Here is a 25,016-nt window from a genome sequence, read left to right as displayed (position 1 = left end):
ATCGGGAATCTCTCCTCATGAAGCCCGTGCCACGGTATCCTTGGCAGCGTCTTGCCAGTAATTTGTTTGAGGTGGCAGGTGACACCTATGTACTAGTTGCCGACAGTTACTCGAGTTTCTTCGAATACGAAAAACTAAACCATCCCACCACATTAGCAGTTATAAACTTTTTAAAGCGTGTCTTTGCAGTGCATGGAATCCCGGACACCCTGGAATCTGACAATGGGCCTCAATACTCTTCACATCAGTTCCATCAATTCTGTTCACAATGGAAGATCATTCACGTGACGGCCTCTCCCAAATATCCTCAGTCCAACGGGCTGGCTGAGAGGTACGTACAAACTGCCAAATCCATCATCAAAAGATGTCATGCTGATGGAACAGATGAATCCCTAGCACTACTAAATTGGCGGAATCTACCACGCAGTGGTCTCGGTTCTCCTGCTCAGCGTTTGTTTGGGAGGCAGACGGCAACGTTATTCCCAATTCACCCGTCTGCAAGGTCAGTAGCTTTCAAAAATGTGTTCCCCAAACTACAATCCAATCGCACCTCGCAAGCACGACATCGTCGGCCTGTTGAACGTCCTTCATTGCCTGAGAAGTCATCAGTGAGAATCAAAACTGCTCATAGGCAATGGTCACCAGCAATAGTGGAAAAGCAACTTCCACAACCTCGTTCCTACTTAGTGCGTACAGCAGATAGTTCGTTGCTACGCCGTAATTCTTCAATGATAATGCCAACCAAGGCCCAGTTTCCACAGCACTTCCTGCACAGGGCTCTACTGCACGACCACCTGAAAGTGATACTCAGCTGGCCGACAGTGAATCCAAGAACAGCCAAGGCGTGGTTACGACGACTCGCTCCGGCAGAATTGTATGTCCTCCAAATAGGCTAAATTTGTAAACGAATTTGTTCAGTGTATTCGCGACCTAGCAAGGTCTAATGAAAAAAAAAAAAAAAAAAGGAAGATGTCACATGCGAGTGTCCGTTAGACACCTGGTCTGGCTGCCAATAGATGGCGCCGAGCCTAGTCTATGGCACGTGGTAGCTTTCCTTTGTCTAGTTAGTTCGTGTTAGACCTCGTGCTAGAGCACATGTTATCTAAGTGTCTCTTTGTGATTCTCAATAAAGTTTAAGTATTCCGAGTAGTTCGACTGGACTTCTTTAAAGTGTTCAACGTAACCAAACGTTACATACTTAATATAGCAGTTCAGTATAATTCAATGCTCCAAATGAATTTGGATGGAAGCATATTGTTACCATTGCATTTCAATTAAATGATGTGGAACCCAGCAAGATCCAATATTCCATATTTTCAAGTTATTTTCAATAATTGTGTAAGTTTTTTGTGATAATATCTTATTTATATAGAAAATTATTGCAGGATTCATCTATTAGTAACAATGATTCCAAAGGAGCAATTTAGGATTTTCTATTCACCATCGATTTCCAGACTTTGGCTGATCAAATATGTTGTAACTGTTTCTGAACTGTTTCACCCATTTTGCAACTGTTCTGTAAGGCAGTGCTTGATTTTCACATGCTTCCTGCAGTTCCTTAAAACAATCTTTGGCATTTTGAGTATGAGAAACGTAGATTTTTGATTTATTTATTACAATGTAGTATTCCTTACTCTATGCAATGTTTACAAGTTTGTTTTTGTTGTTGCTATGAAAACGTGTGTGTGTGTGTGTGTATCTCTGTGTAGGCTATGTTAGAACAAAACAAGTGAAATATAGGATGGAAAATTTCTTGTTACAAAATTCTGAGCAAGGATTATTAGCTTTTGACAGAGTCTGACTACAGTTGCAACCTGCATTTTCACAGTCAGTGTCATCGATGTATCGTTGCATCATAGATGATCAAGATAAGCGAAAACAACAGGAGAAGGCAAGATGACGGGTTCTGGAGCCTTATACACGCATCCAGGAAATGTTTAAGGCAACAAAACAATGTTATCCTCAGAGCTGACAAAAGCAAGTCCCTGGTACTAATGAAGAGATGCACATACGAGACTATGATGCAACGATATATCGATGACACTGACTGTGAAAACGCGAATGATGGATACCTCCAAAGGCTGCAGGCAAGGGTGAAGCGCTTTACAGTTGCAACCTTTGGAAACTGGCTTTACTGGCCAGCATGATGACATGGAGATAAATGAAAAGATGCACTTCTTTTTTCATGTTTTTGTAGAAAAGCATAAAAAAAAACATTGGCATGCTTTATAAATGCTTTAATTCTATTGTATTTAATACTAAACAGTATTCAGTAAATGATAAAATGAGCTGAACAAATATCAGCAACATCACAAGTTAAGCAATCTTTGAATTCATTTACTTGAAGCCTGGTTTTCCTTAACTGCACAATTATGTGAATATTTTCTTCAAAGAATCAGACAAATATCTAGATTGGCTCATCTTGAAAAAATCAATTGTTAACTCATATTGGCAACTGACTTAGCACAATCAAGTATTTTTACTTAGAATCATGAAAACTGTGTTTGAAAATTTAATGTACAACATTACCATCTGTAATTCTATCAAAGCCGAGCGACTCTCAGGGTCTTGTTATTTCATATACTCGGCTAACAAAAGTAATTTTATTATAGACTGCTATCCTCTGTCCAGTGTCATCCCATTTTTCACAAATGTCTATCATCCTGTGGTGTGGCAGTTATATTTGGAGAAATTGTTCCTGATGAACTCAATATACAGAACCTATCAGGCATTTCTGAGAGTTTTGCCTTGAACTAAATACATATCAGCAAATTCTTTCTACATACCTTACTTATGCTGAACATCAATCAACACTATATACAAACAAACAAAACTCCAAAATATATTATATACAGTGAAATGCTTCAATGGAAAAACACACAATTAAACTAAGGACATATATGGAACCAATAACTGGTGCGAACAATAAAAATAAACAATAAATAAACATTTTCTAACTCCTTCTGAGTTCTTTCTCAGGTTTGTATTTGTACTTGTTCTTCGAATGGTTATTACTTATATTCCAAAAAGCTTTTGGATGTTTCATAATTTGAACATGGATTCGAAGAACAAGTACAAATTCAAAAAATATAAAAGTTGTGTATGTGTATTTTCGTGTTTAAACGAGATTCAACTAAAGGTTAAACTGTGTTGTCAAGGAGAACCTGCCAGACCATCGACAAAGCCATTTCCTCCTTGAAATTAATGCATGATAAAGTGAAATTAGTTTTAAGTATCTCCATTTCCTCTGATCATTTGAGGCACACCATGTGGGGTATAGTAAAGATGAGTCTGGCCCAAGAGAAGTCTGCTATAATTTCAGGATCTGTGGTGTAAGTAGAAAGGACTATGTTAGTTCTAGCATGTTGGATGTCAGACCAATGCTCCTGCATCCTTGTTCCAAGGAGTGCTTAGTCAACCCAATGTACACAAGGTGACAAGGTCCCTCCCTATTGGAATGAACACGACCCTCTCTACTTACACCATAGATCCTGAAATTATAGCAGACTTCTCTTGGGCCAGACTCATCCTTACTATGCCCCACATGGTGTGCCTCAAATGATCAGAGGAAATGGAGATACTTAAAACTAATTTCACTTTATCATGCATTAATTTCAAGGAGGAAATGGCTTTGTCAATGGTCTGCCAGGTTCTCCTTGACAACACAGTTTAACCTTTAGTTGAATCTCGTTTAAACACGAAAATACACATACACAACTTTTATATTTTTTGAATTTGTACTTGTTCTTCGAATCCATATTCAAATGTTGGAACATCCAGAAGCTGTTTAGAATATATCTAATAACCATTGGAAAACCTGAGAAAGAACTCATAAGGAGTTAGAAAATGTTTATTTATTGTTTATTTTTATTTTTCGCACCAGTTATTGGTTCCATGTATGTTATTAACTTTATCCCAGTATGGTGTATTGTTATAAACTAAGAATATTGATAAGTACTTTTGAGATAACAATCATCTTCAGATTGAATTTTTGTTATTCTATTCTTCCAAAAACTAATCAACAAAACACAGCCTTTAACTGAAATGCATAACTTCTTTTAATATCTTTTTGCACTAATAATGTTTGCCATAATAGATTATTTAAAGCATAAAAACTATCCTAATCTATACAGTGATATTAAATAGTCTACTGCTATATCAACACTTTTTATTGATACAGCAGTATTAACATTTATTAAATCAACAGTCATGCTGCATAGAGTCAAAATTACCATTTGGCAATATATCTATAAAAATGATGATAAAAATCTTAGTCTGCTTATTTTGACATTCAGCATGAAATTGAATCACAAAATACACTTCAGAAAAAGCAGCAGAATGTCAAGCTCCTGTGGTATGGGAGTTCTGTGCACCACACATCTAGCAATTTCATGATGTCATGACAAGTTCAAGTGGGAAAGAAGAAATTCACATTGAGAACTGAAGGAAGTTTTTTGCATTTACAGATTGGGTATTTTTTCATCAATCAACAGAAAATTTGGGGAATATTTTGAGAAACATTTCTTTTCACTTTGATCTTTTTTCAGTAGACTAAAACATAAAAATTTTGACATGACAAAACATGTGAAATACAAGTATCCCTCGTACACACAGTTTCACTCTAACACAGTTTGAAAATTGGGGATATCCCCCCCATACAACACAACTTCCATTTTCTCTCTGACACAGTTTGGGAAATTGTAAGTTTGCCAATTTCTAGGGGGGGAATCATTAATCTTGTGATAAGATGGTCTAGGGTCGTTCGTGTGTGGGTGTGGCGGAGGAAACAAGGATGACAAGTGTCTCACAAAAAACCCGTTTATTTTATTTAAACACAAAACAACTCACACTATGCACAGTTCTTTACCAAGTGAACGTTCGAATGTTTTAGTGTCGATGACGTTTCCTATTGTTGCTCGAAAGTAGGCCCTGGGGCTGCAGCAGGTGAAGCAACTTGTCAGTTGGTGTTGGCGGACTTCACGATGAACACCTTGGCATACACGTTTTGTTTCTCTTGAAGCCTCTCAAAAAGTCCCCTCCCGTGTCCTTCAAAATTGACTTTCTCAATCTCCCTTTTTTCTATCTGATTGGTTTTACATCCCTCTTTCCCGCTTTCCGATTGGTCCCTCGTCTGTTCCTAAGTGAAAAACAACCTCTGTTCGAGTCACGAGAAAGATCCGCTTCAAACAATCTATTTGACACTATCCGTTTTCTCTGGATGGAAAGTGTTGACGGAACTTTGAAACTTGTGCTCATATTTTTCCCCATTGTTGTCTAGTCTGTGATGTTTTATAATTTTTAATGACCTGATGCGATGTTCCTTTTTCTCATTAGAAATTTTGAAAAGGGGAAAGGTCATGTTCTAATTATTTGTATACAAGCACCTTGTCAAAAATCCATCTCTACTGGAGGACACTCATTTACAATTTTTGCATTCTGTTTTACATAAATAACATTTTTTTTTGTTGCGGTTTCACATGACTAATCCGATCTTTGATTGGTTTTTAACAATGGAGGGTTTTTTTTTTCTAGTTTCGTTTTAACAATTTTCTAATATAAATGTTTAATGTCAACTCATTTTTGGGACCTCACAAAATCCTCCAAACAAAATTTCATAATTTTTAAGTGTAAACTCTGTTATTTGATTTTTTTTATTTAAGCAAGCATGTGTGATATCTCAAATTTGCCCATAGATTTTAAAATATTAAAATTTTCGATTTGTTTTATGCCTTTCATCAAGTTTCATCAAGTTAACAGTACTATCAGTTTTTATTAATTCTTTTTACTTCTGCATCCTTACGTTTTACATTTCTGTGTATATATTGTCTACTTGGGCCTTGTTTATTAAGAGGATTTATTATACTGGTAAAGTTTCTGATTAGCAAAGAAAGGAGATCTTAGTCAAAAGTCTATTTTGACTTTTGACTAAGATCTCCTTTCTTTGCTAATCAGAAACTTTACCAGTATAATAAATCCTCTTAATAAACAAGGCCCAAGTAGACAATATACACACAGAAATGATAGGAGAAGGAAGAAAAAAATTGTACTAACTTTCCTATCAACCAGGTGTCATTGTCATTGCTTTCAGATTTTAGCCTTTAAGACCCATTGTGTTTTGTTTTTATAGATAAACTTTACTAAATATGAAGATTAATTTAAACATTTTTAGATATGTGCTATTGAACTTTTTGTAGCAATCATAAAATGTGAACAAAATGTAGTATCTCAGTTCTCAAACAATTTGGTATTTGAACTGAATTTCTGGATCGAGTTGCATTTGTTCAGTCGAGTACCAAAAGTATTTTGGTACTCGACTGAACAAATGCAACTCGCTAGAACAAATTTTTGATAAATAATGTATTTTTATTTCATCATCCATAAAAATTGTTTATGATAAAAATATAAAATATGAAGACACTGATATTTCTGATCAAGATCAACAAAAAAGCCGAGATGACAACAATACTTTGTAAAAAGAAAATGCCCTAATTTAACTAAAATTAATATTAACGAATAATATAGTACCTTTAATTGTGATTGTTAACTAATTATTGATTGTTTTAATCAACATATTTCTCTTAGTAACAAAAAAGAATAGTATTCTTTTGCTAACTTCTGGAATGTAACCCTGTTTTGTATTAGTTCATTGTTTTGTATAGCACAGATTCACATAATACAGCACTTTTTTGGAATGTAACTATCATGTTATACAAGGGATACCTGTACTGTTTAAGTATTGTGATCAAATGTGTTACTCAGAATTATTCATTAAAAAATTATTCTATTTCAAAGTGACAACTTAACGTGTTGCTTTCCAGACTCCAAATTCATTCCAGGCTACCAACACCTGCATTAATTAGTAAGTAAAATTGGTGGTGATAAATAATTTGAAGTGGTAAAAAAAATTTAAACTGGCAAAATATTTGGCAATTTTTTAAAAAATTATCCAGAACAACCCATTAAATATATATAATACATAGTATATTGTATAAGTTTATTCAGTTACCCCAGCAAGGTCTTGATTCCCAAAATGTATCAGAACACTGTTCACTTTTATGATTTGATGGAAATAACTGGATTATTCTTGATCTTGTTTGATATCCCACTGAAAACAAAAAACTTATCAGATAAGCCTCAAAAATGTTACTAAAATAAATATATTAAAAATATTGTAAAATATTTTTCATCAAGAACATTTAAAGTATTATAAATTACAGCTACAATTATAACATTTTAGCTGTATTCTAAAATGTCATTTTTTATATGATAATATAACAAATGGTAAGATTGATATGGAAACAAGAAAATAAGCAAAAAGTTATTTTAAATCAAAAACAACAAAATTTTTAAATACATATACAAAACAAAATGAAATTATTATTGAATTAAGTAAAAGCAATTAAATATTAAATTTAAAAATATTAAATTTAAAAAAATTATTGAATCAATGAAAATAAATAAAATAAAACAAACAGTAATTATTATTAGAATTAAAAACAACAAACTTTTTAAAATATATTTAAACTAAAATAATTTATTTTCTATATCTAGTGGAAATTTTATTTTATTTAACTTTTATACACTTCAAGAATTTTCATTTCTGATTAATAATAATTCTTTTCAAAACAATTATTTAAAGCAATGGAATCAGATTATTTATCCAATTCTTACTTAATTATATTGTAGAAAAATACACAAAAAAAATCAATTTTTCTTTCTGTTCTGACTTACGGAGGGTAGGTAACTCCAAATTTCTAAAACATTATATCAATAATGAAATAAAAATTAAAGTTAAAAATAGTAAAAGCACCCCAATTGCAGAGAAACACTTTATTACACTTGTAGACTCCCTAAATGCATTTTTGCCATGAAAATTAGGCCTCCTCAGTAGGGTTACCAACATACAGTTCAAATTCAGACAATATTCCATTACAAATTTCCATCTATATATCTGACAAAAGTCTCCCAGCATTCAGCTGTCAACACACCCATATTCAAATTGTGGCACCCGTCGGCAAGGTGCCGATTCAAACCGATAGAGGGCGCATAGGCTGTATGAAGTCGGCTGGTAGACGTAGAGTCGTTCTGTATACCATTTCTGAGCAAGTGCTCCCGACATCTGGTTTAAACGTGGAGTGGAGCCCAAGCAGGACTGTAGGGAGGCTTTCTGTCCAACGGTTGTGATCACTGCATCGTAGGGCTTGTTTAAGTGTACGATAAAATCGCTCTACCAGCCCGTTTGATGATGGGTGATAGGGGGTAGTGCGGATTTGTTTAATTCCGAGGTGGGCAGTGAGTGACATGAAAAGCTGGGACTGAAACTGTCGCCCCTGGTCGGTTGTTATGATGGAAGGGACTCCAAAACGAGCTACCCATGTTGATATGAACGCCTTTGCCACAGTTTCTGCTGTTATGTCCGGGATTGGTGTGGCCTCCGGCTAACGTGTGAATCGGTCGACACATGTAAGGAGGTACACAAATCCTTCTGATGGGGGAGTGGTCCCACGATGTCCATGTGTACATGGTCAAATCGTTGTTTGGGTAGGTCGAACAGTTGCAATGGGCTTCGAATGTGGCGGTTGATTTTATTCCGCTGACAAGTGATACATGTTCTGCACCACTGATTGGTATCCTTGAGCATGGCTGGCCATACAAAGCGTTCCTGAATTAGTTTCCGGGTTGCACGAGTGCCTGGATGAGAGAGTTTGTGGACGGAGTCGAAGACTTCACGGCGAATGTTAATCGGGATGTATGGCCGTATTCTATTATTTGACGTGTCACACATGATTTGTAGTTCGGAATTGAGAGTGAGAGGTTGTAGCTGTAAGGAAGATTGTTGGGTAGATAGTAGTTTTTTAAGTTCTTCGTCGTTGTTTTGTTCCTGTGCTATTGCGGTGAAGTCTAAGGAGGAAGGTAACTGTATGTTGTTGATTCAAGAGAGAGTGTCAGCTACAGTGTTGTGAGCTCCATGGATATGTCTGATGTCGGTGCTGAATTGAGCGATGAAGTCAAGTTGTCGGAGTTGTCGAGGGGAACAGGATGTAGATTTCTTATTGAGGGCGAAGGTCAGTGGTCGATGGTCAGTCAGAATAGTGAATTGTCTTCCTTCGAGGTGATGCCGAAAGTGTTTGATGGATGAATATATGCCAAGGAGCTCTCTGTCATAAGTGCTGTATTTTCGTTCTGTGTCGGATAGCTTGCGAGAGAAGAAGGCAAGCGGTCGTGGGCCTTGGTCGGTATGGCATTGCAGGACGGATCCAATGGCAAGGTCCGATGCGTCGACCATTAAGGAAAGTTTGCTGTCACTCGGTTGGAATGCAAGCGTGGCCGCTTTTTCCAAGTCGGATTTGCACTTGTTGAATGCGGTTGTCATCCCTTCGGTCCACTGGATAGTGCGTTTGTCATTTTTTCTGCCGCTCTTCAAAACATCGTATAGGGGTGCTTGGATAGCTGCAGCATTTGGAAGAAAGCGACGGTAAAAATTTAACATTGCCACGAAACGTTGTAGTTCAGCAATTGTTCGTGGTCGTGGGAAATTTTTAATGGTCTGGACTTTCTCAGGTGAAGGTTGTATGCCAGCAGGGGTGATTAGGCATCCGAGAAAAGATACAGAAGTTTGGCCAAAGGTACATTTTGATGGGTTCAGGGTAAGCCCGTGTTCTTGCAGTCGTGTGAAAACTTGACGGAGATGTTGCAGATGTTCGTCCTTGTCTACAGATGCAACTAGGACGTCGTCAAAATATGGGACACAGAAGTTAAGTCCGCGTAGCACCTGGTGGATAAATTGTTGAAAGGTATGTCCCGCGTTTTGCAGTCCAAACGGCATGAATAGGTACTCGTATAATCCGAACGGCGTAGTTATGGCAGTCTTAGGTACGTCCGCTGGATTGACTGGTATCTGGTGGTATGCTCTTGCCAGATCTAGGGTGGAAAATATCTTCTTACCATGCAATAATTGCATACAGTCTTGTATGTGTGGCACAGGGTATCTATCAGGGTGTGTAGCTGCGTTGAGGCGGCGATAGTCCCCGCATGGCCGCCAGTCTCCATTTGGTTTTCTTACCATATGTAAGGGACTGGCCCATGCACTCTTTGATGGTTGGATGATCCCCTGTGCCATCATAAATTCGAACTCTTTGCGAGCAGCGAGGAGAGTGTCTGGAGATAGACGGCGTGGTTTGCTAAACACAGGTGGGCCCTGTGTTTCTATGTGATGGTAAACTTGAGCTCTTTGTTTTGGTTTGTCCAAACATGACAGGTTGGTGATATGAGGAAACTGGGCCAGTAGTTTGTGATACGGTGAGTCGCCGGACACAACTGTGATGTTGGTGAAGGTTGGTAGTTTTTTTGTTGTCATCTCTTTTGATGTAAGTTTGGTTGTGGCATCGATCAAACAATTATGTTTTACATCGACGAAGAGGTTATAGTGTTTCAAGAAATCGACGCCCAAGATGGGTTGCGCAACGTCGGCAATGATGAAGGGCCAGCAAAAGGCTCGGCGAAGGTTTAAGTTTATCGTGAGTAACTTGGTTCCGTAAGTTGCAATTTGGGTGCCGTTTGCTGCGTAGAGGGTGAGTTTTCCTGGTTGTACAGAATGGTTTGTGAATTTTTTTGGTATGACTGATATGTCCGCTCCTGTGTCGATCAGAAAGCGAAGTTGAGACAAAGGGTCGGCCATAAAGATTCTAACAACCTGGCATCTGCTCTCTGTGGCAAAGTTGGTGTGATAGAAGCATAAGCCACCTTCTGGTTCCCTGTAACGGCATCGCTCACGAGATGGGCTTCGTCTGTGTGAGCCTTGAGGGTTTCGGGAATTGTACCGCGGTTGATGTTGGTAGCGTGGTGCTCGCATCAGGGCAAAGAGTTCATTCACTTGCGATGCCAAGTCCTGTAGCTGTTTCTCGATCGGGTTGTCGATACAGAATTGCTCCCGTTGACTGGTTGGTGTGTGTCTGATGGTGTTAACTTCCTGTATTTTGTCAGCCATTGTGGCGAGTTGTTGTAGATTTTCAGTCGAGGCCGCCAGAATAGCCTGGATATTCTCCGGAAGTCTTTGGAGCCACAGCGATTTAAGTATATCTTCACTGAAGTGTCCGCTTGCAAGGTCACGCATCTTAGTTAGTAAGTGTGACGGGCGCTGGTCGCCCAATTCAAGTCCTTGTAATAGTGTTTGTAGTTTAGATGTTTGACTCTCTGCATATATGTTGATCAGTCTATTTTTTATGGTGTCGTACTTGTTACTTTCGGGAGGTTTGGTTACCAGGTCGTGCACCGATTCTAAAATATCCGACTCTAGTGTTGAGATTACGTAATAGTATTTGGTTGTATCGGCGGATATGTTAGCAATGGCAAACTGAGCTTCAAGTTGAGTGAACCAGAGAGAGGGTTTGCCCTTCCAAAATGAAGGTGGTTTGACTGCCACTCGAGAAATTTGCAAAACGCCGGCTGACTCCATTATATCGGTTAACGAAATTTTTCGAAAATAAAGGTATAGAATTGTCACTGACCTTATTGAATTACAAAAAATAGTTAAGTTTCGTTCTTCTACTCTTGTGGTTGTACGATGGAAATAGATTATCCTTGTGAGGCACGTGTCTTCTTTGTTCAGGTCACCAGTTATGGAGTTTAGTCACCGATGAAATTCGTTCGATGCGGATGAAGAAAATCCAGCCGGAATATCAATATCCTTTCCTTTATTTATGAATATGTACAGTAACGTATAATACAGTATAATTACAGTTTGGCGTCGACCGAGGTTGGAGTTGTTCGTGTCAATCGCCTGTTCAAGATGTCCGCTTTCGGTAGTCGCTGGTCAGGAAGTGCGTGACCAGTTCAAAGTTCACCTTTTCCTCTTTTTTCTGCGCCCTCTATCGGTTCGAATTGGCACCTTGCCAATGGGCGCCACAAAATTAACCATGTTATTTTGCATAATTATGGCAAAATGTTCTTTAACTTTTTCTTTTTACATTCTTTTCTTCCTTATAAACAATTTTTACATTATTAATGTTAATTTCACAATTATTAATACTACAATGATGAAAGATAGGAGAATTATTAGTTTTTAATCTTTCAGCTGCTAAATGTTCTGACAATCTGGTCTTCAGTTTTCTCTTAGTATCACCAATATAGAAACTTGGGATATTACATGTGCATTCGAGTCTGTAGACCACATCATCTTTTTGTAATGGGTCCTTTTTAATACCTCTTATAACTATCAGATTGGACAACCTATATAATAAAATTCTTCATCAAAATTTAATTAAAAACTGGCTCCAACTCAAAATAATAGGTCCAAAGTGAGTGAGTGGATAAACAACCTAGACAAGTTAGAACAAGCACAGCAAGTCTCAACTTGCTACTGGTATTAGACTTGCTGTGAGTGCCTGCTGCAAATGGATATGTTGTTAGCACGTGTTGGAAAAATGGCCAGCTTGAAACAGGAGCTGCATATCAACTCTGAAGTTTTTAATGAAATTGAAAAAACCTGCCACTGAATCTTTGCACCTGCTACATGAAGCATATGGAGGCGTATGCTTTTGCCATGCACGAGTTTGAATGGCACAGAAAATTTTCTGAGGGCTGAGAAAATGCGAACATTCTGGACAGCCCAGCAAGTCAAAAACCAAGGAAAATGTATGAGAAGTGGAACAAATTGTAAACCAATACTACTGCAAAGAAGTTCTGGAATCTTTGCAAGAAAGGGTCAGAAGAAAGCGACAATGCTTGTGGCAAAATGGTTTCATCCTCCATCAGGACAATGCACCAGCCCATTTTGTTCTGTCAGTGGAGCAGTTTTTGGCCAAGAAAGCAGTCACAATACTTGAACACCCACTGTACTTGCCTGACCTACCTCTGTGTGACTTTTACCTTTTCCCTAAAGTCAAGTCTGCTCTGAAAGAACACCATTTTGATTCGGTTTCTGCTGTCAAGAAAAAAACGACATAGCTTCTTCATAGCCTTACAGATAATGACCTGCAGCACTGTTATGATCAGTGGAAGTTGCGAATGCAGCACCATGTGGAAGCAGAAGGATCATACATTAAAAGGAAACACAACTAAAGTGAGTATACTACTCCAAGATTTGAAGTTCCAGCTACAGTCTCGTTATTTTCTAACCACTCCTCATAGATTCAAATAGTCTTTTTATTTTTATAGTATATTTGTAAAAATTGTGAGTTTTGTCTTGGTAAATTTAACTTCTTTATTATAAAAATTTTTTTAAATTAACAGTAGTTTATTTTAAATTTTAAACATTTTTATTAAAAATTATAGTGTGTTGTAGTAATCTTATTAAATTCAAAGAGTGTTGCCAATCCAAAAAGGTTGGGAAACACTACTCATAATAGTAACATTTAGGATTATAATTATTATTTACTTTTTTAGTTTATTTTTTTCACTAAAGAAATGATATTCTATTGACTGATGAAAATTAAAAAAATAGAAATTATGAATGTTATAGCAACAAGACTAAACTTAACAGTTATATCAGTAATATCACATATTTAATTAGGATATTTTAAAATCAAAATAATATAAAAAAGTACTTTGTTATATAATGTTGATCAAATTAAAAACCATTAAATATACACAGTGTGCCAAATAAGTAATGAGGCTGATTTTTTTTTCCATGAATACTTTCAAGAAATGCACCAAATGTGGTTATTATTTCACCAGCTAGATTGTGCTGAACACGCAGACGCTTCGATCATGTCGATGACTCAGCCAGTGCTTGCACAGCAGCCGTGAAAGTAACATTGTGCAAGTAGCAGCAGTCAAACATAGCATCATGGATCAAAGAGCTGCGATAAAATTTTAATGTAAATTAGGAAAAACAGCATCAGAACTTTACAAAGACATGCTACTTGTTTATGGGGATGATTGTCTAAGTCGTGCACAATTGTTCCACTGGTTTTCAGCATTTAACAATGGAAGAGAATCCTTAGAAGATGAACAAAAGAAAACAATTTATTTTTATAAGACAATAATATAGGCCGACAATATATAAGGACAACACAGTGTACATCAGTACTGACAGTGACCAGACAGTACTACTTAGGAGTCATACAATGTCTCTTTGCTCGCATGCATCGTGTCGGAACGCATCTGTTCCAAAGCAACAATTGGGTTTTTCTGCATGACAATGCACCGGCTCTCTGCACTACCCGTGAAACAATTTTTAGCATCAAAACAGATCTGTGTGCTCAAACACCCACCCTATTCGCCTGATTTGGCACCTGAAGACTTTTTTCTATTTCCAAAAATTAAATGTGCTTTAAAAGGAGAATGTTTCAGTGACATTGAGGACATCAAACGTACTGTGACCAACAGACTGAAGGAGGTACACAATCAGGACTTCCAGTGTTCTTTCAACAACTTGTGTGATCAATGTAAATGTTGTGTGGAAGGGCAAGGGAATTATTTTGAATCCATGTAACTGCAAAATTGAAATAAAGTTCTTAGTTTGGATGTAATGCTAGTTGTCTCATTACTTATTTGGCACAGTGTATACATTTTATTTTCAAACATTAAATTATATAATATTTATCTTATTACGGTGATTTGTAAAATTTCTTACATTTATTGAGTTTAATTTTATTATGAGTAGTATTTTGTTATATCTTTTGACTTTTTAATAAAATAATGTTATCTTTAAAAATACCTTTTAACAATTAAGAATTGAACATAAAGTACTAATCTCTTAATTAACTTTAAATCTATATAATCGTAAATTCAAATAATATATTAAAAAATTTGATTACCTATTTCAGCCGATGAACAATCTCTGTGACAATGACTCCAGAGACTCCAATCTGACATCTGACAATCTCCAGGACATGGAATATAACATTCTTCTGTCTCCTTAAATAATTTTCATTTTTCAATATTTTTTATCATTAACAAAATTACTTTATTTTTTCATATGTACAGTACCTTATGATCAAAACTTAAAGCCAACCAATTTAAGTCCACTTTTTTTGTTAATGGACTTGTCCAATTCACTAGAAAACAATATCTGTTTGAAACGGTCACATCATCTTGTCTTTTACATTGTACAGTTCGTGTCCTGATGCCATATCCACAGTCTGCACCCTATTAATATATTTTTATTTTAAAAATTTACTAAAATTCTAATTATTCATAAAACGATTCATAAAAATAATAGATAAAATACCTTTAATATACAGTCTGACCAGTTACTACTACTCCAATAATAACATGGATTAAATGGACATGGTTTATGTTGGATTAAAGGCTGCAAGCATGGTTGTCCTCTCTCACTTGGAGGTTGAATTACATGACGTGATCTTATCATTTGCTCTAATAAAAAAAAATAGCATTATTTTATTTTTTAAATTCTAATATAATTCATAAATTAGTTATTTTTAAATAAATATTTTTGCAATTAGTATATTAAATTATTATTTAATTCTTTAATAAAAATTCAAATCAATTGCAGACTTTAATTAAGATTTCATTAATGAAATAAGAAGCACACTATATTCGGAGCATTCTTATTTCATTTACAATCTCCAGTTTCTGTGATTCTTACATTGTATGATTTCATTTAAATATTAACTAGCTGCATGTATCCAGCAATGCTCAAGCTTTTGATAGGATGGGGATTGGTGAGGTTAAGTTGAGAGAGGGTGATAACAACAATGGTGTTAGTAACTGAAATATGCATTTATTGACCTCAGTATTTACAATAATGAAAGTGCAAAACACAAAAAAATTATTAGAGAAAGATAACATACACCACTGTCTATCAGCATTACATAAAATTATTTATTTTGCAAGTACTTTCAACAGTATATAACTGTCCTCTTCAGACAGAATCATTCATAGAAAACAAAACATTTGGATTCAAAAATAGAACTCAAATAGGAACGTACAAAAGCAGGAAGTACCTATGAATTTGCCTCTTTCAGCCATTTTAGCAGAGCTAGTCATAAGTGTTAAGGAATGTGAATTTTGTACTGTTATTCTCAAGTGCCAGGGGACGTCACATTGTCCTGCACTTTTTTTTGTACTGATTCTCTCCATGTTACAAACTAGCACAGAAGGCTTGTGCTGGTTGACTGTACTTTGTATTTGTTTGTTTAATTAAACATAGTTTATAGTCAAACAGTGTATCATTACACAATCTCTTCACTTTTAACAATGAGAAACCATAGAATTCAAAATTTTTAATTCCCTCTTACCATACATTATCCTGTTCTATATTTGAAATATATTCATGATATTCTACTAGCTAGAGAAGGCTCTGATAAAGAGTTACTAAATTTTATACAATCAGTGTTGGCTATTTTTCCCAAATATTTCATTTACTAAACAGGAAAAAAAAGATGCAAAGATCTCTTTTTGAATCTGCTCATACATAGATTGTCCAACGATATCTTATTTTCTGTATCATAAATTTGATGAACCTCCTTTCATCATTCCTTCTACAGCTTTTCAACCCTCCAAGTACAAAAATTCAGCTATTATAGTACTGATACACAGGGTAGCCATATAACAAACACGATGAAAGTTAAGTTAAAATTTGAGTATGTTTTTAACGTTTTTTGTAATTCATGGTATTCTTATATCCTTCCACTCAATCACCTGAAGATGATGAGCTTTCCCTTTTTAAATCGGCAGTTTGCAGTACTGGATATTCTTTGGCCACCTAGGCAATCAGGTCAAAAACATCCACTTTGTATCTTAAGGAATTGGTTTTTATAACACGCCATTCTGTATCTGGGTCTCCTATCGTTACATATTTGTTGAGTTTTCAAAAAATTTGGCTATATTTTGCCACTAGCACCCCAGCCCACATTGCATAGGATACTTTGTTATATTAGAGATGAAGTTACACTCTATGAAAAATCAAGGGTATATGCTAAACCCTTACAAAATCTACTAACTGGATCAAAACCAGTTAGTAGATTTTGTAAGGGAACTAATAGGGCTTAAGCTCTGGGTCCCCAAGTGTCAAGGGCCCATGAAAATTGAATTATCATCATAAATTTTTAATACTTGTTCATTTCATCGTAGAGTAAAAAATAGTTCATATTAATAATATGTATAATATTAATAATAATAATTAATAATGTATAATAATAATGATAATTTATAGTATTATTTGTTTTATTGTAATCAATGTAATGTAATTGGTCAGTTGGTCAGTAATTAAGCAATGTAAATATTTTTTTATTTCTTATGTCTTTTTATATAAGATATAAAATTTGTCATTCAACACCATTTCATAAATAAATAAATTTCAACTCTGATTTTGATGTTATTAAAAAATGAATTTTAAACCCCAATTTAAAGATTCTTAATCTAACAAAAAATGGGGACCCATTGAACTTCAATAAGACCTAAGCCCCAAAAAACCTAGATCTGCCCCTGGTCAAAACTATTATATATTGAAGCCACTACTAGAATGCTCTGCCTCTATCTTGCAGAACACCATGATAATGTTGTACATAACATATACAACACAGTTAGCTAAAAAAAAAAAAAAAAAGTGAGAGAGAGTAACTTTAAGCCGCTTTGGTCGCAAACTTCCTTTCTAAAATGCTATGATGATCAAAAAACATTATTCATATGGAAATCTCTTTACATTTCAATAATGTCACTGTGTAATTTGCCTGCGCTAGATATACCAGAACTGTGGACAGCGCTATTTAACTTCAAAAAGTTGTAAATCACATGGTTCATAATAAAACAAACACCTCACAGTGTCACCAGCACTGCTATAAATTTATTTTTAATTTTCTATTGGCTATTAATATGCCTCAAAACCAAATTTATCATAAGAAACACCACAAATGACTGTTTTAGCATTCACCTTAAAGTTATTTGTAGTCATTATGATAAGTTTGGTTTTGAGGCATATTAATGGCCAAAAGAAAATTAACATAGTTATCCAAACAAGAAATAATTTATACTTTAACAACTTTATACTTTTTACAAGAAGCAATTTAACATTTATTTTTGTTTATTTACTGTTTATTTTATTATTCATTATTTTAAATGGTTTTATTTTTAATGTCTTTTACATATAATTGTAGTTTCATAATATTGTATAATTTTGTAAATTGTATATATGTAATTTTAAATACCATGCATATGCAGGACAAATGATTTGTAAAAACATTAGTTCCTATCCAAGTTATATTTTTGAATTCAAGTGTTTTGTTCTCTATGAATGATTCTGTCTGAAGAGAACAATTATATACTGTCAAAAGTTCTTGCAAAATAAATAATTTTATGTAACACTTACATACAGTGGTGACATTTCTCTAATAGTGAAAACTGACATGTACAACTATTTAAGTTACAAAAAAATTGCTTGGGCTAAAGTTAACAAAGAATGGAAACCTGACATGTTTGTGACATGACATAGATATAACATGGTACTTTACTCAAATTGCTCTTCAGTGGCATCATCTACATCTGTGTTTTTCAATCACTGGTCTTTGGACCAGTGCCAGTCTGCAAAAAACTTTCACCAGTCCACAGAAAAATGTTTGATTGTACTGACATTGGTACAGTTAATTACAGGTGACATTTAAATAGTGATCTAGAATTATTGCATATACTTTGTTATATACAATAACTCTACATAAGCATAAATAAGAATAATTTACAGTCGCATACAATTACCAGTCCATGATTAGAAAAAAGTTAAAAAAAAAAAAATTGATCTACAGGATAAGAGCATTAATTTTAATACCTGAACTGTATTTTTAGTCCTAGCCATTTACTTGAACTAAGTTGGATGAACTGAAACCTTCTTTCAATTAATATATAATATAAAATAATTTTTATATACACACCTATCCCTCGTTTTACACGGTACTTTTTTTACACGTTTTCGCTTTTACACGGTTTAAAAAATAAATGTAGAAAATAAACTGGCTATGATCAAAAGGAACAATTTTTAACTGTAATCTACATCTATATTCCAATCCACCTTAATTATATGTTATAGTTGATATTTAGGATACTAGGTGACAGTTTTATTTCAATCCGTCAAATAGTAACCGATAAACCGAGATATAGGGTACTCCCCCATACGCACGAAGTTGCATTTATTGCACATAGTTTTAAACCAGAAAATTTTAATTTTTCATATTCATAAGTAACAAACGATTACATTATTTTTAATTACATTTTTTACATTACATTACATTACACAATTACATTACATTTTTATGAATCTTTCAGATTTTATTTGTTGTTCCTTTGTACTTTGTATTTAATTAATAAAAGAATATATTTTTTTGCCTTTCAATATTTTTGTTTGATTTATGTACCTTTAAAAAATTGAAAAAAATTCATAATTAATAAACAACGAAATTATGCGTTTTTTGCATACTTTTCGATTTACACGGTTTTACATTCAAAAAGATACAAATTCGATTTACACGTTTTTTTCAGGAACCTATCTACCGTGTAAATCGAGGGATAGGTGTATTTTTATTCTACATAAAACAAACAAATATGTATTTTAATGAAATGTACTTTCTATAATTGAAAATAATGCAACATTACAAAATATAAAAAAATTATTCATAATTATTTTCAATATTTTATAAAATGCTCTATAACATCTGTAAAGTATATTAATTTTAAATAATATCATATTTTTAAATTTCAGGACAAATTTACATTCAAATTTCAAGCTTTCTAAAAAAAAGTCTATTACTATAAAGATTTATTATGATTTTAACAAAATTCTGCATTTTAAAAGTTTTGACATCTTACTTTTTAAACCACATTGTTGACAGTCACGCTTATCCCATTCAGACCACTCTGATACTTCACAATCAATAGGACAATCTATATAACATGATTTTTCTATATTATCTGGTAGTTGAGCATTCTACAAGTATAAAGTATAAAATTGATAATTGATTTTTAAAACAATTTCTTATATATTTATATTTCAAAACATTTTATCTTACCTTAAAGCACTTTGAAATACTGGTAAAATGTCCATCATTCCGAACACATTGTATTGCTCTTCTTTGTTTTCCTTCACCACAGAATGCTCCTTCTGGTAAAACACATGAACTCCAATTCCCAACCTTCCATATATAATAAAAACAGTTTGTACCTAATAAACAATTTTCAGAATCTACTAAAGATGGACATGGTTTACCACTTTCAGAATTGTATCTTAATATTATTCTTTTCCTTGTGCGATTATATAAATTATTACATGTCTAAAATATTAAAAAAATATATATCTATATAAATATAAAAAACTTTCATAAAAGAGAAAAGTTCATTAATTTTTAAAATTAAATTTGTCACCTTATCACATTCAGACCATTCTGACCATTCAGATACAACACAATCTTTTGGACATGGTAAATAACACTCTCTTGAAACAGGTGGTTTAGGCACAGAATTACAGTTATTGATATCTACTTTTATGGGATTTGTTTCATCAATTGTTCTAACACAGCTAAAAAAAATTTACATAAATTTATTACATGATATTAGCTTTTTTATATTTGTTTTAATTAATATTCTCACTTAATTTCTCTCTTCTGTGTACCATTGCCACAAATTCCTGAAGTTGTACATTGCATCCAATTTCCAGCCAACCATGAATATGCAACACAAGAAACATTTTCTACTTTGGTTTCATTTTCCTAAAATTTTAAAACAAGTTGATAAATTTATTTGATGAAGGTTTAATACATAATGAATAGTTTTAAAATAATTTTAAAAAATCAAATATTTTTCAGAACATATTTAATTTGGAAGATTGATATTTATATATTACATAGCTTTTTAACTCTAAGCTCTGAAAACTCACCCCATCTCTGGTGCTAATGACTAAATTGTTTTATCCCTCAGGCTACAAGGGGAACTTGTGCGGCAAAACTAGTCTAACATTTTTTCAATTAGCCAACTTCGTTTTTAACAAACAAGATCGATTTCATGTATAGAGTTAAACATGAATGTGAGTGAATATTCTATTTTATTTAGTCATTGAAAATGATTATTGACTTAAAATTACTGTATTTTTTAAAACACAGATAACCCATGGATTATCTGTGTTTTAAAAAAAAATTGAAAGGGATACGGATTAAGCAATGGATGGGTTTTATGCTAATTTTGAAGTACAATTACAAATTAACATGTACGGAGGAATGACTGCTTCATAGGCACCATAGGTTATATGGTGAAGTGAAGTATATGATTTAATTTTTGTTCCAACAATTTTCTGCAGGTTATATGCATGAAAATATGGTATACAGTTTTATTAAAATTAATTTTTAAAAATATTAAATACTCAAATACTTACAATACCATTTTGTATGTTAATACATGGACGACCGAATTTATTAGCAGTATGAATAACTTTACGATGCCTATGCCTATATACACTTCCACAACTGGCATTGTTAACTGACCATGAAGACCAAGCTGTAACTTTGCAATCTCTAGGACATTCAACAACACACATATCTACTTCATATCCTAAATATAATTTAAAGCATTTGTGAATTTTCTCAAAATAATCAAATATATTCTAAATTATAATATCATACCCATTTGATGACAGTTTTTCATGTCAAATCCATCTGTTTGTCTGAACTTCTGTCCTGTACCACATTTACCAATAATTGATCTCCCATTTACTGTGATATTAGAATCATTTTCATCCACAATACATTCTTGCCAATGACTACTTACAGATGATAAATCCATTGGATATGGACAAGATTTTTCCTCTACGGTCGGAAACTGATTTTTACAATTTTCTATTGTATCATAGTCATCTATATATATTTATTTCAAAATGACATTTTTAGTATATAAATATATTATAATAAAAAATAATAATTAAAAAATGCACTATGAAATTTGTCATTTACCGGTTAAAAGTTGTCTAGTCCTATTTGTTTTAGATATACAAGCATTTTCGCAAAGTGACCATTCTGACCATTCAGATACAGCACAATTTTTATCACATGATACAAAACATCTTCGTGATCTTGAAGGTATTTGATCATCAAGAAAAAAATTAGAATTTATGCACATATCGGGTTCAACCCCTCTATTGTCTTCATGAATACATGTAACATCTGTTATTAAAAATAATTTTAAAAACTGATTTTTTCATATACAGTAATATTTATAAAATACACTTTTCATAATAAAATAGAAAATATTACAATGTTTATATATACAGAAGTGTTTCACTTGTAGCATTATCTCAATTTTATTGAAATTATTGGTTTAACATTAAAATCTATCAAAAAGTCAAATTTTCAAATCTTAAAATTATTACTATGACATCTACTAGCAAACTTCACTAAATACTTTCTGTAAGCTTGTTTTTTTTTGACAATGTTAATAAATATTCCTACTAAATATTTTTTCATTTTGACAGAACAATTTAATAGACTGCATCAAATGTTTTATTTTATTAAAAAGATAATATTTTTATTATCTTTTTTAATAGTTGTTTAAATCCTTAATTTGCATTAAAGTTTAAAGTACAGGTAGGCCTCCTACAACGCGGTACCTTTACAACGCAGTTTCGCTCAAATGCGATTGGAAAAACGCAGAAATTTTCTTACAATGCAGTACTTTTACAACGTGGTTTAGGGTATTTAGAAACAAATCATCTTTCACATAACAGAAAAATCGCAATGGATCACATAAGTGCAGTGGAACTTGATGAAACAAGTTCAGATCTTGAAATAAGGTCAGTCAAACATTCTCAAACAACTATAATAAGTGACGATGAGGACTGAATTTGTGAGCATAACATTATGTTTCTTTTTGATTTTGACTTGAAATCATAATCTTTTTAGTTTTTATATGATGTTGAATTTTATTTAAGCTTTTTATGTACATAAATTTAAAAAACGATGAAAATGTTACATTATAAAAGGCACTTTTTCTCTTTTTAGAACTGAATCCAGGTTTTTGTATTAAGTTGATGTCTCCTATAACACGATTTCCCACAATGCGTATTTTCAAAGAACGTATCTACCGCATTGTAGGAGGCCTACCTGTATGTTCTTTAGCAAAATTATCTCTACATGAAGACACAATTAAATTATTGATATAATTATACATACTGAGTTGTTATAGTTATTTTAATATAAGTAAATGAAAAAAATGTTCTTTATTTTTAAAAATTTGTTATTTATAAATTAACATCATTCATAATATTTACAAAATCTAGAATCATGACAGTCTTTATTTATGGAGTCAATTTAACTCTGGATTTTAGTTAAATGGAATCACAGATTGTCCAATGCAGTTTATTTTTTAAAATATTTTTATAGAATTTATTTGTAAAAGAATATAAAATACTTAATTTTTTCATATTATTTATGAGGAAAATACACTAAAATTAAAAATGTATTACACAAAAGTGAAATAATGTAAGAGAGTGAAATAATGTAATAATGTAAAAATAATCTCTCTTACATTATTTCACTTTCATTATAACAGAACAGCATAAATAGCATGATTAAAAATAACTGAAAAAATATCCTATTAAAAAATAACCAATAGGAACCAGTAAAATGCAACACAAAATGCAAATGATGTGCTTTTTAATTATAAGGCTTTTTGGATAAAAAGTTTTAATATCAAATATAAGAATAGTTACAGCAAAAGCATTCAATTACAGAAAAATCAACTTATATGTTCTATTAACTAATCACAGATATGTTCAAAAATTGTTATCAATTTTTTAATGTAATCTGAATTAACATGTACTAAAATATATAATTAATGTTATTTAACTTAAATTTTCAAAATATACATTTTTTTAAACTGTATTAACATGTTCTTTTAATATCAGAGCAATAAAACCAGAATTTCACTACTTATAACCATATTATTCTGTTTAATGTTATCATTTAATTATTATTATCAATATAAATAAGTCCTAAAGTGATTAAAATAAATGAATTCTATTTATTTATTTTATGGAAACAATTATTTTAATTTTTTTATTGAAGTAAAAGCAATAAAATTAAAAAATTAAAAAGATTAATTTGTTAGAAAAATTTCTTCAGAAACTACATGAAGTGAGAATTCTACCAGTAAATTATACTAAACTCTTCATTCTATCATTTCTTTGATTTATATTAGTATATAAAATCAATATTTCTGTTAAATACTATTGAATATTTTTATAAAAAAAGTATGAAAATTAATTACTTCTAATCTGGAAGCCTTTTCCACAATTTTTAACTTGAGGTAGTATGCATGAACTCCACTGTCCTATATCCCATTTATATGTTTTAGAAGAAAGTGACTTTTTACGGCATTGTATGCCATTCTTCTTCAAACAAGATCTTTCCTCTTTCATTACTGTTGAACAAAGTTTTCCACCAAATTTTGGTAATTCTAAAATATACCTTTGCCGATATTGGAATAAATCTGGAAAAAAGAAAATGTTTTTAATAAATTTTGCATCATTTAAATTTATATGTAAAAATGACAAAAAAATCTAGAAAGCTTAAACAAAGTTTAATGTTTTGAAATTAATTTTCTATGTCATACATACATAACATCTGTAAAAAATTTTTCTACACAAAACTACCACCATGATAATCATCAACTGAAATTCTATAAATTAAATATATCCATTTTTTCCTAAAAAGCAAGTAAGCCAGATCAAAAGTTCACCAGCAAAAGAAATTAGTGAGGCTTAAGGATTTTGAAACAAACCAGTAAGGATTAAGTACCTAAAAACAAAGTTAAAATGAAATAATATACAGTATAACGTATTAATTGTAATTTGGTAAGAAAACAAAACACACTTTAGTAAAGATGTTTTGGGAACAATAAAGAATACGAAACAAATATATTTATATTTTTATAAAATATATATTAATTAGCCTGTAATAAATTTTTGCCTGTCATAATTCAAATCTATAGAAAAGTAAGATGGAAGAGGCTTATATCATTTGTATCAATGGAGATAATGAATAAATCAATTTTTTGATGTTATTAATAACACTAGAAATTGATTT

At 32.7% G+C, this 25,016-nt stretch overlaps 1 protein-coding gene across 3 annotated transcripts in view; it reads right to left on the bottom strand.

Moving 5' to 3' along the window:
• The window catches only part of LOC136978733 (thrombospondin type-1 domain-containing protein 7A-like), a 127,167-nt gene that overhangs the window by 16,062 nt on the left and 86,089 nt on the right, over positions 1 to 25,016 (bottom strand). For all 3 annotated transcript variants that reach the window (XM_067274529.1, XM_067274528.1, XM_067274527.1), the window contains 12 exons: positions 24,199 to 24,420; positions 21,888 to 22,097; positions 21,561 to 21,791; positions 21,314 to 21,489; positions 20,536 to 20,654; positions 20,311 to 20,464; positions 19,959 to 20,219; positions 19,759 to 19,876; positions 15,173 to 15,318; positions 14,932 to 15,090; positions 14,760 to 14,859; positions 7,007 to 7,105 (listed from right to left, as the gene is read on the bottom strand). In XM_067274529.1, the coding sequence (XP_067130630.1) occupies positions 7,007 to 7,105; positions 14,760 to 14,859; positions 14,932 to 15,090; positions 15,173 to 15,318; positions 19,759 to 19,876; positions 19,959 to 20,219; positions 20,311 to 20,464; positions 20,536 to 20,654; positions 21,314 to 21,489; positions 21,561 to 21,791; positions 21,888 to 22,097; positions 24,199 to 24,420 (1,995 nt within the window). The remainder of the gene's footprint in view (positions 1 to 7,006; positions 7,106 to 14,759; positions 14,860 to 14,931; positions 15,091 to 15,172; positions 15,319 to 19,758; positions 19,877 to 19,958; positions 20,220 to 20,310; positions 20,465 to 20,535; positions 20,655 to 21,313; positions 21,490 to 21,560; positions 21,792 to 21,887; positions 22,098 to 24,198; positions 24,421 to 25,016) is intronic.

This window comes from Centruroides vittatus, unplaced genomic scaffold (assembly GCF_030686945.1).
Source record: "Centruroides vittatus isolate TY-2023 unplaced genomic scaffold, ASM3068694v2 contig_549, whole genome shotgun sequence".
Classification (NCBI taxonomy): domain Eukaryota; kingdom Metazoa; phylum Arthropoda; class Arachnida; order Scorpiones; family Buthidae; genus Centruroides; species Centruroides vittatus.
The sequence above is the reverse complement of the archived record's forward strand: the minus strand, read 5'-3'. Positions and strand labels throughout refer to the sequence as shown.